At 34.6% G+C, this 17,098-nt stretch overlaps 2 protein-coding genes across 5 annotated transcripts; both read right to left on the bottom strand.

The window, feature by feature from the left end:
• Nucleotides 1-137: 137 nt before the first annotated feature.
• On the bottom strand, nt 138-10,657 carry cax2 (cation/H+ exchanger protein 2). Of its 4 annotated transcripts, none has more exons than XM_079858841.1 (20): nt 10,474-10,657; nt 9,361-9,513; nt 9,169-9,269; nt 8,979-9,087; nt 8,421-8,540; nt 8,280-8,341; nt 7,913-8,074; nt 6,308-6,493; nt 6,081-6,180; nt 5,595-5,736; nt 5,321-5,504; nt 3,367-3,466; nt 2,917-3,038; nt 2,790-2,827; nt 2,537-2,649; nt 2,230-2,372; nt 2,056-2,150; nt 1,831-1,909; nt 1,629-1,737; nt 138-1,144 (listed from the first exon to the last, which is right to left on the bottom strand). In XM_079858841.1, the coding sequence occupies exons 1-20, from the start codon at nt 10,523-10,525 to the stop codon at nt 1,071-1,073; spliced, it is 2,244 nt and encodes a 747-aa protein (XP_079714967.1). In that variant the 5' UTR covers nt 10,526-10,657; the 3' UTR covers nt 138-1,070. The 4 variants fall into 4 exon arrangements, with proteins under 4 accessions (XP_079714967.1, XP_079714968.1, XP_079714970.1 ...); XM_079858842.1 differs by having other exon boundaries at nt 8,421-8,537; nt 10,474-10,630; XM_079858844.1 differs by having other exon boundaries at nt 144-1,144; nt 2,230-2,369; nt 8,421-8,537; nt 10,474-10,630.
• Nucleotides 10,658-11,196: 539 nt separating this feature from the next.
• Nucleotides 11,197-16,377, bottom strand: armc10 (armadillo repeat containing 10). Its single transcript, XM_079859153.1, has 6 exons — nt 16,013-16,377; nt 15,691-15,836; nt 15,427-15,561; nt 14,681-14,857; nt 14,535-14,606; nt 11,197-12,170 (listed from the first exon to the last, which is right to left on the bottom strand). Exons 1-6 carry the CDS (start codon nt 16,254-16,256, stop codon nt 11,919-11,921), a joined length of 1,026 nt encoding a protein of 341 aa, XP_079715279.1. The 5' UTR covers nt 16,257-16,377; the 3' UTR covers nt 11,197-11,918.
• Nucleotides 16,378-17,098: the final 721 nt, after the last annotated feature.

Below are 17,098 nucleotides of genomic sequence, written 5' to 3' on the forward strand. Positions count from 1 at the left end.
CACTATGCCAAACACTTCTGTCTGTTGTTGTCTAATTATTCGCTATTGTGTTGTCCTGTGTATTTGGCCACAAACTGAATTAGGTGATTCTTTCCTAAAGCTAAAACTGTTCATTGAATGAAATAAGACACCTCAATGCTTTTAAGTAATATTTATAAGCATCTACATTTTGGTACCTTTAAAATCCAGTACATTCTAGTAGATTATTATTTTATAAAAACATTTTCAGGTTTAACCTTTTAAAAATTTTGCACACTGGTTTCTTAAAAAATTTGAGCTTGAGCAATATCTGTGATTGCTACTCACAAATAAAATGTGAAATCCAGCATTTATAATGTATAATCTTGTACATCAATTGTCCCCCCAGAAAAATCCAAACACTGATTTTTACAATTTTATTTAGTCAACCTCTTCAAGGCAACATTATGTGACAGGTAGTTACTTATCCTAAACTTCATCTATTTTAAAATATAGAAAATACTCAAGACAAGTTGTTAAAAAAGTTGTATCACAAATACACTTTTTAGACTTCTGTTTAAAAAGACATATTATAGACAGTAAGAACAACAGGTCAGTGCAACAAATCAAATTGTTACCTCAAATCGCAAATATTTGAAAAAATGGCATCTATACTATGACTTCATCTGTATGATTTCAAATACATGGTCAAGTAATGGTTCATCATTAGGGCCTGTACAAACACCCAGCTGCACGCTAACTAAAACCGGATTCTTTTTTGCAAAATACCAAATATGTTTCATAATAAAATAGTTTTAACTATTATGTACACTCCAAAATAATTTATTGTGCGCCCCATTTTTATTAAAATAATAAATCCATCTATTATCACAAGTAGTCCTCTGTACTTCATAGTAAAGTGCTAAATCAGATCAGCTTCTTGTTGAACAGAACAAAAAAGAATTGTTACTGAAGTACCAAAGAATAAAATGTTATGAATAGTGATAGTCTAAAACACACGGTAAACTAGCTAACATTAATCTGAAACCATAAACAGTGTTTCATACTGTAAATTTCATAATGAATGCATTGTGCTGAAATGTGTTTGCCTCTCAACAACCAGCGGGAGACGGAGCAAAAAAATACATCGCCAACAGGATGAGATACACCACCACAAGAGCAGTACCTGTAATACAAACACACACACACACACACACACAGAGTTTTAACAATTTACAAAACTCATTCAAATCAATATGATGAACAAAGAAAGAGCAGTCGAGCTTATGAAAACAAAAAAGTAGTTTTTTTGTGTTTTAAAATATTTGTTTGTATAAAATAAATTAATTTTAAAATTAATATTTTTGTGGAAACTGTTATGTATTTTTTTCCCCAGGATTCTTTGAACAGAAAGTAAAAAAACCAGCATTTATTAAAAGTAGACTTTTTTCGTAACATTATAAAAGTGTTTCCTGTCACTTTTGATCAATTTACTGCATCCTTGCTAAATCAAAGTATTCATTTTTTTCAAAAAAGAAAAATCTTAGTGATCCCAACATTTTTAACGATGGTGTAGTTTTTGAGCAGGAGAACTTTTTGTAATGAAGAGCCAGTACTGGATTCTTGGTAAGGTTCCTAACCCCTGATTTACAGAATATTTAGCTTATTACCTTGAAAGTAATCAGACTTTCCGTCCATAAAACTATAATTCACAACGATGACGCTAAAGATGCTGGCCCACAGATGCAGGTCGCTGAAGACGAGTACAAAGCCAACATCCTGTCACAGAAAGATGGTTAGGAAAACACATTGATATATAGCCATCAGTGTGCTAACTTTGAGTATATGTAGCATGTGTGCATAATATCTCACATAAAAGACGTTGAATAAAACCAGGATGGGGATCTGAATCATGCACACCTGCACCGCAATGCAGCTTCCAACCTCAAAACTGGGAGAAAACAACAAAACGCATGTATTTTTAGTAGACAAGACCAGATTAAACCAACCAGGGATTGAATGAATGATCATTTCATGATGCCTAATGCATGTTAACACATATTGAACTTACAGTATGGTGTTACTGAACAAACTGACCTCAAACTGATTTGATTCTGAAGAGCAAACTGGACTCCATTGACGATTTCTGGGATTTCAGGGATCATGGCCAAAAGAGTCACACCTATGAAATACTGAGATGAAGAGTTGGGATCATAATCCATTAATATTGAGCTGATATTTACTGTCTGACTGATTTACTGCAGTATTAACCTGAGATACAGACGAGCGGCTGAGTATGGGCTGAATGTGTTCGGTGGTCAGATCGGCACATGCAGACATCAGCACTGTGGCAATGATGAGGATTAACAAAGCTCTCCAGCGGGACCAGTGCACAGACGCTCCAAGATGACCTGCTGTGAACACACACATTGTGTTTCATACCATTTTGCAGATCTCCAATGTTCCTAAATGAAACTTCTAATAATCACTACACCCTAAAAAGACTTCCTTATGAAGTTTTGGTGGTCGGTTCAAAGCTTCGCATTAGTCATTTTATTGCAAGGTTTAGTAAACTCACCCGTTCCGTCTCCAACGTGGATGTCGTAGATGTGTGAATGTGTTTTAAGAGTAAAGATGAGGCCGATGATATAGGATACGGGCAGTAGAACGGAAATGGTGTACACTAGAGGCCTGAGAAAACAGAGACACGTCAACAGCCACAACAAAACTATATTAACGCTACTTTTTAAAATTATAATTATTATTTATATAATAATAAGCTACTGTATACAAAGTACTGAGTATACAAAATGCTCACACTATGAACTTACTCAATGTGACTGTGAAACAAGCTGTAGTTGTTTTCACTCTAGTGGACCAGAAAGAAAAAAATGTGCAGAAAATGGCTTGATGTTTCACTGTTTTAAATTTCTACGTGACGCATGTTTGAAATCTCACCAGGTCGTAGTGGCAGTTTTTGCACATGAAGGATCCGCTGCTGTTGGTTCCTGTAGAGTTGGTACAGTCCTCACACACTATATTCCCATAGGCTTTGGAGAAGAGTGTAGGGGCAAACACTCCTACAGAGACCACAGTGAGAAATTATGGAGCTACAATAGTCTCAAAATGTATTGATTTAATGAAATATGATTCATTGCTATGATTAAAACTAATTCACATTCACAAAAAAGTAAACAACTTTCACAAAATACAATTTGGTTGTGCATTTTAAAATCATATTTTGTGGATATGAATAAGGTTATGAGTTTGTGAATTGCTATTTGCAAATATATAAACCTTTCTTTGTGAATGTGAATTAGCTTACGCATTAAATGCCATTTCACATTGCCTTTAATTACTACAGGAGAGAAGCGCAATAACAAGCAGATTTCTGCTGACTCATCTTACCCCCTATTGATATGAAGAGCAGAGAGGAGCTGACCCCCGCCGAGCGACTGTTAAACCTCTGCTCTCTGTGCCTGAGTCCTCCGATTATCATACAGATCCCCTGAGACAGACACAGATATAACAGTCGTCTACTGCACACTTTGCAGATTTAAGATCCTCTGTAAGATAACATATGGAAGCCTGTTTCCGCCACAGAATAAAAAATAAAAAAAAAGATTATTTGTGACTTTGTGAAGTTTGTCACATTTCTGACTTTTTTTCCCTCTCAATTCAGAGTTTAGGCTATATCTTACAATTCTGAGAAATAAACTCATAATTAGATATAGATAAGAGATATCAATAGAGATATAAATTCGCTGTTTCAAGAAAAAAAGTCAGAATTGAGAGTTTATATCTTGCAATTCTGACTTTTTTCTTAGAATTGTGAGATATAAAATCGCAACTGAGTTATAAAGACAGAATTGTGAGATATAAACTCACAATTTGGAGAAAAAAAGTCAGAATTGAGAGATAAAAAGTCAAAATGATCTTTTTTTAATATTAATTTAATCTTACAATTCTGACTTTTTTTTTCTCACAATTCTAAGTTTATATATATATATATCACAATTCTGAGGGAAAAAAGTCAAAATTGCAGGGAATAAACTATTCTGATTGACCATATCGCAAAGACAAGCGACGCCGCTCTCACGCCACACCATGTTCATGTTCCATGTAGAGGACACTGACAACGCACTGACAGACAGGACAGACCAGGTTACTTTTGATATAAAGTTTGATACAAAGTCTCACCTTTCAAATTTGGTCATTTTTTAAAGAAATTGTGGCTCTTTAATGTGTCTGACAGATTGCTGTAGAGCCTCAGTTAAAGCTGCTCGTGAACCGATCATCTCTTCCTTCTAGTTAATTTATAGCATCAAATAAACATGAATGAACATAAGAAGGAATGTTGTTTTAACCGCGGAAAGACATCAGTACACTCAGTTTTTCAAGTTCAAATACTCCAACGTTAATCTACTTAATCTACTCCTGACTGCTTTGTCGAACAAAAATGGCGGATTCGGCAGATGGCGGAACTCTGAGTTTATATCTCACAATTCTTACTTTTTTCCCAATTCTGGTTCATATCTCACAATTCATACTTTTTTCCCAATTCTGGTTCATATCTCACAATTCATACTTTTTTCCCAATTCTGGTTCATATCTCACAATTCATACTTTTTTCCCAATTCTGGTTCATATCTCAGAATTCATACTTTTTTCCCAATTCTGGTTCATATCTCACAATTCATACTTTTTTCCCCAATTCGGAGTTTATATCTCACAATTCTTATTTTTTTCCCAATTCTGGTTCATATCTCAGAATTCATACTTTTTTCCCCAATTCGGAGTTTATATCTCACAATTCATACTTTTTTCCCCAATTCGGAGTTTATATCTCACAATTCATACTTTTTTCCCCAATTCGGAGTTTATATCTAACAATTCTTACTTTGCCCCCAATTCGGAGTTTATATCTCACAATTCATACTTTTTTCTTGCAATTCCGAGTTTATATCTCACAATTCTTACTTTCCCCCTAATTCTGAGTTTATATCTCACAAGTTTCTCACAATTCTTACTTTCCCCCGAATTCTGAGTTTATATCTCACAATTCTTACTTTTTTCTTCCAATTCCGAGTTTATATCTCACAATTCTTACTTTTCTCTTGCAATTCTAAATTTAAAAAGTAAAAAGTAGCAATTCCCTTGCCTTTTTTTTTATTACCTTTATTCATTCCTAATTATATGAACAAAAAAGTCAGAATTTCAAGATATAAACTCTGAATTAAAAGTCTGAGTTGTGGGATATAAACTCGCAATTCTGAGAAAAAAAAGTAAGAATTCTGAGATTACCTCTTTAATTTTTTTATTCCATGATGGAATCAAGCTTTCATAGTAACGGATGACATACTGGTATGAAGAGGATGCATCCCAGCAGGGTTCCAGTAAGAGCCGCCTTCACTATCTCCTGCAGGCACTTATTTCCCTGGTGGTGACCTCTGAGCAACGCTGTGATGTAAAAGGTCAGCTCTGTGATGGAACCGAACGTTGCGTTCACCACGGCCCCGACAGCAAAGTTACTCTGAGCGGAAATACTGAGAATAGAGATCAGCAATTAGATACTGCATTAATGTTGATCTCAAACATTGGTGAAGTTCTGGTGTTGTGCTGGAGTAACTGCTCACCTTGCAATGCCCATGCCAATGTAGTACGACAGTGGAATGATGGAGCTGACTGCTGTGGCGAACTTGACTTCTGAGCTGGCAAACTGGTTTGTTTTGTCCACGTAACCAATTATTAGTGACACTATAACTAATGGTAAGAGATCTAAAGTAACTCAATGTAAGGAAAATGCAAAAAAAAACAGTAAAGAGTAAATCTATTTCCACAAACATATAAAGCAGCACTGTTTTTCAACATTGATGATAATAAGAAATGCTTCTTGAGAATCAAATCAGCATATTAGAATGATTCCTGAAGGATCGTGTGACACTGAAGACTGGAGTAATGTCGCTGAAAATTCAGCAATTCATATTTTTTCACAATATTACTGCATTTTTGATCAAATAAATGCCGCCTTGTTGAGCATAAGTTACTTTTGGACATTGGACATGGTTTCTGAATATCAGCATTAAAGAACAACACTGTGCTTGTAGTTTGATATAGGATACTGACAGCAAAAACATTGATCCCGTCCACTGTGTATTTATAGTAGTAAAGATTCACTGCATGGTAGCAGCATAGAATGACTTGGCCTTCATTCTCCTGAGCCTAAAAATAAGAATAAAAATCTGTTAAATTGAGTAAATTTGCAAATATGATACACAGTTTTAATCAGTATTAATTCACAGATGGCAAAACCTCAGTGGATTTCATAATTAAAGTACAGTGCTCTCACCTCCGTGGCGTGGCTGATGTGAATGTGTTCGGGGGGCATGAGCAGGATGGTGTGTAAGGTCTTGGCGCTCATCTTGGCCACGGGAATGGTGAAAACCAGCAGCCAGGAGATCAGACACACTACAGAGTGTGTGACGACGAGGAGAGGGTAACCCACAAACAGCCATGCATATGTTCTCAAGCGCCACTGAAATCATATGAGATCCACATTATGGGAAAGCTGGAATCTAGTGACATCAGTACAAAATCTAAAGGGAAAAATACAAAAATGCTAGAAATGGTGTATCGGGAGGTATTATTCTCAGTTAAGGACAGATGATACAGTCCTGCAACAGCAACTCAAGGTTAGAATTATAGATTTTACACCATCAGACTATTTTAGTGAACTCCAAATGAGCTAAAATGGTGAAAAAATATACAATAATTATAAACACTACCGTTCAAAAGTTTGGAGTTGGTATGACTTTTTAATGTTTTATTTGATGGAAAAATTTTCTAATTATTTGACGTTCATTTGATGGAAAAATACAGTAAAAACAGTAATATTGTGAAAAAAATATTACAACTCAAAATAACTGTTTTCTATTTTAATATATTTTAAAATGTAATTTATTCCTGTGATGCAAAGCTGAATTTTCAGCATCATTACTCCAGTCTTCAGTGTCACATGACCCTTCAGAAATCCTTCTAATATGCTGATTTGCTGCTCAAGAAACATTTCTTATTATTATCAATGTTGAATACTATGGAAGCTTGTTTCCGCCACTGAATAATAAATAAATAATAATAATTGCGACTTTTTATCTCACAATTCTGACTTTTTTTCTCACAATTGCGATATATCAAGTCAGAATTGTGACTTTTTTTCTCAGAATTGCGAGATATGAAGTCAGAATTGTGAGAAATAAAGTAGCAATTCTGAGAAATAAAGTCGCAATTGCGAGATTTAAAGTCGCAATTCTGAGAAATAAAGTCGCAATTGCGAGATATAAAGTCAGAATTGTATGATATAAAGTCGCAATTGCGAGATATAAAGTCAGAATTGTATGATATAAAGTCGCAATTGCGTGTTATAAAGTTAGAATTGTGAGATATAAACTATTCTGAGGTAAAAAAAAAAGTCTGTATTTTTTCCCCCCTTAGAATTGGACTTTATATCTCACAATTGTGAGTTTATATCTCACAATTCTGAGAAAAGATGTCAGAATTGCGAGATGTAAACTCGCAATTGTGAGATAAAAAGTCGCAATTATTATTATTTATTTATTATTCAGTGGCGGAAACAAGCTTCCATAGAATACAGTTGTACCGCTCAATATTTTTGTTGAAATCCTGATACTTTTTTTTCAGGATTCTTAGATGAACAGAAGTCTTTTGTTTGGTTTTTAGTTCTTAACCATTTAAATTACTTATTAGCGTATTTGTATTTCACTAAAATAGTCTGGTGGTGGTGTCAAAATAATATACAATGGTGGTACAAATAATATATGTAGTCTCTTAATTAATAAATGATGTTATACAGGCTACATTTGTAATAATAATGATACATTTATTTGATAGCATGTTACTATGACATTTGATCTAATATCTGTTTCACACTTCTCACCCAATAGTGGTGGTCCTGTGGACTTCCTGTGGGCTCCTCTATGGTCTCCTCCACAGGTGTGGGCAGCAGGAGAGGAGAGGAAGGCTTTCCGTTCTCTTCTGCCTCTAGAGTGGAATTACCCTGCAGGATCTTCACACTGTACACCGGCACAGAGACACTGGCCTGAAAACAGCAACATCGGGTTCAATATCCTTCTAAACCACAAAAAATCCATGAAAAGGCTTGTGATGAATGCAGCATTAGCCTGATTTTCATGGAGCAGGCAAAAGAAAAGAGTCTGTGTGTGTAGAGCTGTCATAAGACTCCATGAAAAGATCAAGAGTACGCAAACATACAAATATAATTTGGATATAAAACGAAACACAACCTTTCCGATTGATTTCCCAAATGGCCACAGAAAATAGCAGGACAACCTCCAGCAGAGATTCCCTGAAACAAGAGAGTGGCACTTTTGTGATCCAGGGAGAGGCAGCAAAATGTGCTGATACTTATTTAGACCAATTCTTACCATAGGGGATGCCAAAAACTGTGAGGAACATTAGGACACCAACGAAAACATAAACCAGAGAGATCCACCAGCCAAACAGAAACACGTAGAGAACATTGCCAAAAGTGAACAATGAACCTGCTGAAACCCGAGAATAAAAAAGACTGATATTATTACAGTAAAGGGGAACAAATTAATGTACTGCCACATTTCTCTAATTAGTGGATTTGCTTTAGTTTTGCATCAAAAAATCATCATAATAAAACATTACGACATTACCTAGATGTAATATCAAAGGGCTTATGGCATGAGAAATCAAAAAGTATTACATTAAATTGTTTTTTGATTGAAATATACAGTACAAGTATAAAATAGTTTGAAAGTATGAAAAGTTTTGATTCTTTAATAATAATAATTTTATAATTAATAATACATTTAATTAAGAATTGAAGAATTTTTAATAGTTTCGACTGCTTTATTTTCTATATTTTCAAATAATACAAATGAGAAGGCATGTCCAAACCTTTTACTGATACTGTACATGCACTACAGAAGGAAATGAGAAGAGCTTGGTCTAACCTGAGTAAGGTTTGATAACATTCAGCTCAGAGTAAAGCTCCTTCACAATGTCCGACCTGTACTCAAAGGGTCGTTCTGTCACGTGACTCTTCCACTTCCTGAATCCAAACTTAAATAAAGAGGACAGAACGACATCAGCATCAACATTACGCTAAATGAAACTAGACACATGTGCTCAATGTATAGTTACCTTGTAATTATTTGCGAGTTTTTGGGCCTCTACTTCGTTTTCAGCACTTATGGTGGTCTTGCATGGGTTCTCTTCGCGTATTTCATCACCAAAGCTGCATGCTGAAAAAAGAAGAGGTAGTGGCATTAAAAAGTCTCAAACCAGTTCAGAAAAAAACCCTTGCTTTTATGCAAAGTGTATATGGGCTCTCACTTCTCTGTTGGTTTTTAGGTGTGTAGGAGGCGCTTGTTTGCTGTAAACAGGACTGAGCAGGACCATCGCTGGCTTCTGAATGAACGTGAGCTACACAAACCCTGTCACAGCCAGAGCCAGGCAGATGAACTCCATCATGGTCTTCTGGAGGATCTGAGGAATTAGATGAAATCATGGAATGGTTTATTATTAAGTATTAATAAGCCAATTTTGTTATATTTTGTTATGTAATCCAATGATATTCTTACATTTTTAAATGTGACTTAAAGGGATAGTTCACCCAAAAATAAAAATTGTCATGACTTACTCACCCTCAAGTTGTTCCAAACCTGTATGGGTTTCTTTCTTCTGTTTTACAACAACAACAACAACAACAAAAAATATATTTTGAAGAATGTTGTAAGCAGTCAGTTGACGACGACGGACCCACTGACTTCCATAGTGGGAATAAAATACTATGGAGAGTCAATGGCTACCGTCAACTGTCTGGTTACCCACATTCTTTCAAATATATTATTTTCTGCTCAGAAGAAATATAGGTTTGGAACATGAGGGCGAGTACATGATGACAGAATTTAAATTTTTGGGTGAACTATAACCCAAAGTGTCCAAATACTTTTTAGGTCACTGTATATCGAATATGCAGTATTTTCAATGAATGTTTTAACATAAATTTGCGTGTCAACATCAACACGTTAAATCAGATATATCCAAAGACACACCACAGAGAGGAAATAATGCATAGTAAATGGGGAAGTGTGGACAAATGCGGTTTCAGAACGATTTCACAACAGAAAACTAGACTGACTGCAAATGCATTAGAAGCAATTCTTTCTTGAGAAATCCTGATTCATTTATGTCCAGGATAAATCACAATGCAAGTTGACCCATTAATGTAAAATGCAATGGACATGCATTCCTTGTTCACGTCACGTGAATTATTCGTCACGTTACATCCAGTGTTTCATATCAAAAGTCCGATTTAATTGGAGCAAATGTGCAACTGTCTGCTGTAGTAAAATAATGCATTTCACTATATTGACAATTCAAGTCAGTGGATTCTTTTAGTACTTCGGTTTACATAAAATGGTCTGTCTTTGTGTTATTGTTTACCTTGATTTTTTGTGTCGAGTTTCCTTCTTCGTGTCTCTATATTCGTTGTCATTTCAGCTCATTGTCTTCACTGTCAATCCACGCAGTCTCGAATGATATGACAGTTCGCAGTTCTTCAGTGTGTAATAAGCTTCATGTGATTCAAACGCACTTACGCTGAGCGACCGTGTTGCCAGATCTCGCTAGAAAAATAAGCCGACTGGTCTGACAAAATAAAGTACCCCATTTTTTTTTAACTCTCTGTATAGAAGCTTAATCATAATAATAATAATAAATAAAAAATCTCACAATTCTGACTTTTCCCCTCACAACTCCGAGTTTATATCTCACAATTCTAAAAAAAAGAAAAAGAAAAAGAAAAGAAAAAACATATAAACTAAAAACTATAATGAAAAAAAAGAAGTGCGAGTTTTTGGTCGATTACCTTACCTTTTTTAGTTTTTATTCTGTGGTGGAAATAAACTTCCATATTTCGGAACACTCAATACAATCCGTAATACTGAAAAACACATAGCGATAGCGCTTGATTCGATTTGATAGCACAAATTCGCTTATAATAAGCAGACATGGCAACCCTGGATGAATTGCTAAGATTAGTGGGAAATGTTGTTCTCAAACACAGCTGCGATTCAAGAGATAATGAAAGTTATTTCTCTCCATTAAAAACAAATATGAAGATGTAGTTGGTCTTCAAGAGCACGAATTCAATAAACAAAGGTTATTAAAACTTAAATATTTATTTTAAAGAACTTTCACAAACCTGACATACAAGCCAGAAAGCATTCCAAAATAATGTGAAAGCAAACATTAAAACTGTGAAGCAACCATTGTTTTTATAATTGCCTTACAACATGAAATAAGCTTTATTAAATATGTTAATCTCATCATCAATCATCAGAAAACAAAATCACAGTACAATCAATGCAGATTCTGTAAAAATAAGGTTCGTGGATCTACCTCAGCATAACCTGAATAACCTTTATTCAATGGTAAACTTCACTTGCATTTTGCAGCACTGAAGAAAGGCTTTAACAAGGCTTTTTTTCAAGGCTTTAACATTTCTAAACACATGCAGAGTCCTTTCCACCACTAGTCTGGGTATCCAAAGCACTTAGTGTGGTCAGAGAAAATACCTGCAAGCTTGTAAGATGCATTCACTTGGCAAGTAAACGTTTGGCAGTGGAGATGTTCTCAAAGGTTCTCGAAGGAGATTTGTGGTGTTCACAAATGTCTATTATATGAACGAACATCTCTCAAATAACCTGAGGGAGTCATTTCTTGTCCATTTTCCAACATTTTGAGAGGATAGTGATGGCCCACCAAGTGGCTGCTACCAGCAGATATCAACACTGCTCCACTAAGGAATTAATGCTAGTTTATTAGTGCTGAGCCTGAACATTTCAGTAGTTGAACACTGAAGGACAGGAGATGTATTCTGTGAGAGGTTATGTGAGGAGCCTGGCCACCTGCGTCTTCACCTCTTCATCTGGATGTGAGAGCAGCAGGGGAAGCTTACGGTGAAGCTGAGAGGAGTTGTCCAGTAGAACACAGTACAGAGAGTCCTGCCTCGTCCTCAGAGCTTCAGCCACCTGTGCCGAGGGTCTCCACGCACGCAGGTTCCCCACGAAAAACAACAGGCGGAGGAGAACAGATGTGCTAGTACAGCCGTCAAACAACAAAATCAAGGAGGCTGGAGCCTGTGAACAGATTTACAAGTAACTGGAGGAGTGTGTGCAAATACATAAGCTCTTAACAATAGAAGAACTAAATTAGGGATGAAAGATAAAAAAATTAAAAAACAAAATCACAAAAAAGACATTAATATAATTAAAAAAGTATATATGCGTGCCTCAGAGAGAAGCACTTCCTGTCGCTTTCCACTAAAATAAAAGTTAACGATGGTTTAACATTTGAAAATGAAGAAAGACAGCCATAACATTATTATATTATTATATTTGTCACCGTCCCACAGGTGGGACGTTTGCCCATATATATTTTGAACAATAATATCTTAGTAAAAACCTAAAGTAATATTGACAAACTATATATCATTTGAAAGCTTACAATCTCTAGTTTTCATAATTGGTGGCTGTTTTTTTAAAATAAATTACAGAGGAGCAGTAATTTATCAATTTGCAACAACAATATTTCATATTCATTAGGCGTGTTTAGGCCTTTATTTTGAAATAGAAATAAACATGAAAAATCATGAAAGATTGGTAGAAACCTCAGTTTGTTTTCATGCCAAGAGTTCAAAAGATAACACCAATTAAATTTTATGAGGAAAAAAAGGTCTGAAAATGTTTAGAATATAAAGAAAAATATTATGGATTCTCGATTTGTGATGCGGCACGCAGCGGCAGCGAGCTATAACGCACATATGTGCTCTTTTTATGTTTATTAGAGGTTGAAATCAAATCAAATACTGCCAAAACACCCATACTATTTCTGAATAGGATGTATACTTCATAAATTGTATGAAATTATGGAAATACATGGTTCAGATCACTCAAAACATACATGAAAATGGAGACGCCCTTATATGGTCAGTAAGGAAGCTGGCTGTCCATCTAGTGAAAAAGTTTGGTACTGCGCCCAAATAAAATCTTACTGAAAGCTCATTTTTTGAGATATCAACCTAAAATTTTGAACACAACTTGTTTAGATTTTTGGCTTTAATTTTCTAGCAGTTTTAGAGTAAAATATATTTTGTATTATATATATATTTTATATAAAATATAAATAATTATATATTTACATTCTATATTTTCATAAACTCAAACTTATATAACTTTTTTCCTGTTTCACTTTCATAATTTATTTCACTTCTACAACAATCTGGCAAATGTCTTCTTAAAAACAAGACCAACCATATGTCTATATTCCAAAGCATTCCTGAATTACAACCATTTAAGTTTGTATAGTGATTTTTTTGTGTATGCAAAAAAAGGGGGGGTGACAGTTAAAGGGTTAATACTCAATTTTTTTATTTCTTATTTTAAAATATTTCTTAAAATATTAAACTATTTCTTATTTTGTTTGATTTTTTATTTAATAATAATTATAATCATAAAAATTATATTTTTTCTATTGTTTATTTTTTTCTGATTAATCTATCAACTATTTTTACGATTAATTTTGGATTAGTAGATTAATCCTTTAGTTAAGTTGCAAATAAATAATAACCGTAACTTCTGTCATTAATCTTTAAAAAATTCTTATTTTGTTGAATATTTTTATTTAGTAATAATTATAATCATACAAAATAATATTTTTTTCCTATTGATTATTTTTCCAGATTAGTCAATTAATCATGATTATTCTATTGATTGTTTTCTGATTAGTTGATTAATCCTGTAGTTATGCCAATAAATAATAACTGTAAATGCCATTAATCTTTCTTTCAACAATTTATTCAAACCTTTTCTCATACTTTATGAATAAAAAATTCCCAACATAAAGTGCCAAGAATTAAAAGGCATCTATCAGAAATGTTCATAATGGCTGCGTTCAGTGACAACAGCATTTGTTAACAGGTGTGAGTCTTGAAATGTTTTGTTCATTCGGCAGATTAAAATAGCTGTTTGAATACATATCTGTATGAACGAAGTGCTGAAGTCACAACATCATTTGAACTCGGGTAACAATAGCGACAGTATCAAAGATGGCGACGTCCACAACACCAGGGCGATTTAACATAACTGACAGTGCGTTATTAAATAAACATTATGTTTCAGCCCTAGTCGATATATAATCACAAATCTTTGGTAATATTATGAAGCCCTACAAACAAGCACAGCAAACCTTAAGTATTTTTTATTATTAGATTTTCTGCCACCCCAAATCGTGGAGCTCTAAACTAAATCATGGCCCCAGACTGGTCTTAAAATAGATCTAGGCATCAACAGGAAGCCAATGGGACAAACTAGGACACCCAGCAACCAAGAGAGTTATTTATAGGGTTATCTATTTATAATCATATTGTGTTGGCATGAGAGAAAAGTCACTGCACTGGATCTCACCTACAATAAAGTGAAAGCATAAAAGACAAATTTGTTCACCTGAGCTTGCACAATATCGTCCATCAAATCTGGATTGGAGGAAAGATTTACAAGGACCTTCAGGACTTGGATCTGCAGGAACAGATTAAATATTAAATAAATCTGATTGTGTACACATATCATTTAACTCATCAATCCAAAATCACCTGTAGGACTTCATTGCTCACTACGAGCAGCGATAAGAGGAGGGTGATGGAATTCTTCATCAGATGCTGGTGATTATCGGTGACTGACAGATTAGTGAGTAATCGGAGCGCTGCCAGCTGAAGGTCAGAGTTCACCGGTGACATCTCAATCAACTGCATCACTGACGGGATATATATCTGAACAACAACAGAGACGTGTGGGAGAACATGCTATTTTAGTATTATTTAAAAAGCATTTATTAATTATTTGAATTAGCTTTTATTTTCTATTTTAAATTTCATTCAAGTTTTAGTCATTTCGCTTTGTGCTTATGTCATTTTTATTAACTTTTTTCTATATATATATTTTGTGTATTTCTATTAGTGCTGTGAAATAGATTAATCACGATATATATATATATATATATATATATATATATATATATATATATATATATATATATACACACACACACAAACTTTTAATAGTGATCAATCGATTTGACAGCACTAATTTCTATATAGTTTGTAACATTTATTTACATTTTAGTTTTAGTCATCTTTATACTTCAACTTGTTTGAATTTTCCTTAAGTTTAAGATTTTTATCTGTTTTTTATATTTTATTTTATTTCAGTTTTATTTGAATCATCAAAAACAATTTCGAATATTAGTTAACAACAACAACAAAAGCAACAGGCATGTACCGAAATAATAAAATAATACAAAAAAGCCTATATAATCAAATCTATACCGTATTTGCAATACCTTCAGCTGCTCTTGATTGCGGATGTTCATGCTTAAGTTGTTCAGAGCGTTTAGAGTCTGAACCCGGATCTCAGATGAAGGGTCTGAGAGGAAGCCTGCTATGATGTGAAGACCTCCAAATTCTCGCAGAAGATCCTATTTAAGAAAAGCAAAAAATTTATTGTAAACATGATACATCAACTGCAATTTGAGAGCTTTTTCTTTTACTCGTCTGTAAAATGTAATAATAATGCACAATGTCTAGATGCCAAACCATTAGATGACCTGGTTTACTGTAAAGGCAGCAGCATTTCCTAAGGTTACGAGAACGTTTCTCCTCTCTTCTGGGTTTGGGCTGCTCTGCAGAAGAGAGAGAAGCATGCTCAGATGTCGAGGCTCCAGGCTGGCAGCAGATTTTGAGTGAATATCACCTTATGAGAAGAAAAAAACAGCAAGGAAAAGATTTGTATGAAAAGATCAAGAACCTGAGAGAACAAAATGAACAAACTCCCCAATACTGTGTGTTTGATTCAAAAACAAATATTGTAAACTTCTATAGAGCTGTCAGTATTTCATACCATCATAAAAACATTTGAATGCCACTTACTAGATTCAGTCTCCGCACACGGATTCAGATTACCACTCTTACTGACAACTTTAAATCCAGAGACTTTGTCCATTAAGCTCCCGGGCTGAATAGTCACACTTTTAGCAGACTTTTTTCTGTTCACTCCATCTCCAGCACGACCAACGACTAGTTTATAAATGCCATATGAAGCTCCGGCTCCTGCTACAATCCCCAACAGAGCCTTCATGCTGCCGAGCCGGGCTATGACATTGTCATCTCCCATTCTGCGATATGCGCAGATTTCATACAGAAAATGTTAACACATGGCTCTTGTCCGACAGGATAAATAAAGATGCACCCACTTCCTGGTCACATTATACTCGTCAGGTTCCTCTGCGCCTTGCCGCCTATTGCATCAGTGGACGACCAAAACGTTTCGCGGAGTTGCGTTCATGAATGAATTTAGCTAATATATAACAAATATATAACAAATAATAAAACATACACAAAGAATAATTTCACATTTTTGAAAAACAAAAATTGCCTGGCCAAAAAAAAAAAAAAAAAAAAAAAAATCGCTGTTTGGATTTAATAGGAAAATCTAGTTTCTAGCATGTTTGGCGACAGTTCTTCTAACCCTAACTGATGGACTGTGTAGCCTTTCGTTTCTTAAACAACCATGTAGGAAGACACATAGCCATGTTCCAGAATGACAATATCAAGATTCCTCAGGCTCAAATTATGAAAGAATGGTTAGGAAGCATTTTCACACATGAATTGGCAAGTCTTTGGGATGTGCTGGAGGAGACTTTACAGAGTGCTGGACTCTTGCATTGTCAATACAAGATCTTGACCAAAAATGTATGCACCTCTTTGATGTTTTTTCCATCGAGAGGCATCAATTTTTGGTTTAAGATATTGTATTGATAATGCAAGAGTCAAGCACTTCTATAAAATCTACTCCAGCACATCCCAAAGCCTTTCAATGAATGTAAAGTCTGGACTTTGTTTTGTGGATAATATATGAAAACTACGAACTAGGTATTTTTGCTATTACATACTCTGTGGATTTTTTCATCTGACCAACCACTTGCTCAGGTCACCAAGCAACATGAATGTAAATAT

The sequence above is a fragment of the Squalius cephalus genome, assembly GCF_949319135.1.
Source record: "Squalius cephalus genome assembly, chromosome: 23".
Taxonomy (NCBI): Eukaryota; Metazoa; Chordata; class Actinopteri; order Cypriniformes; family Leuciscidae; genus Squalius; species Squalius cephalus.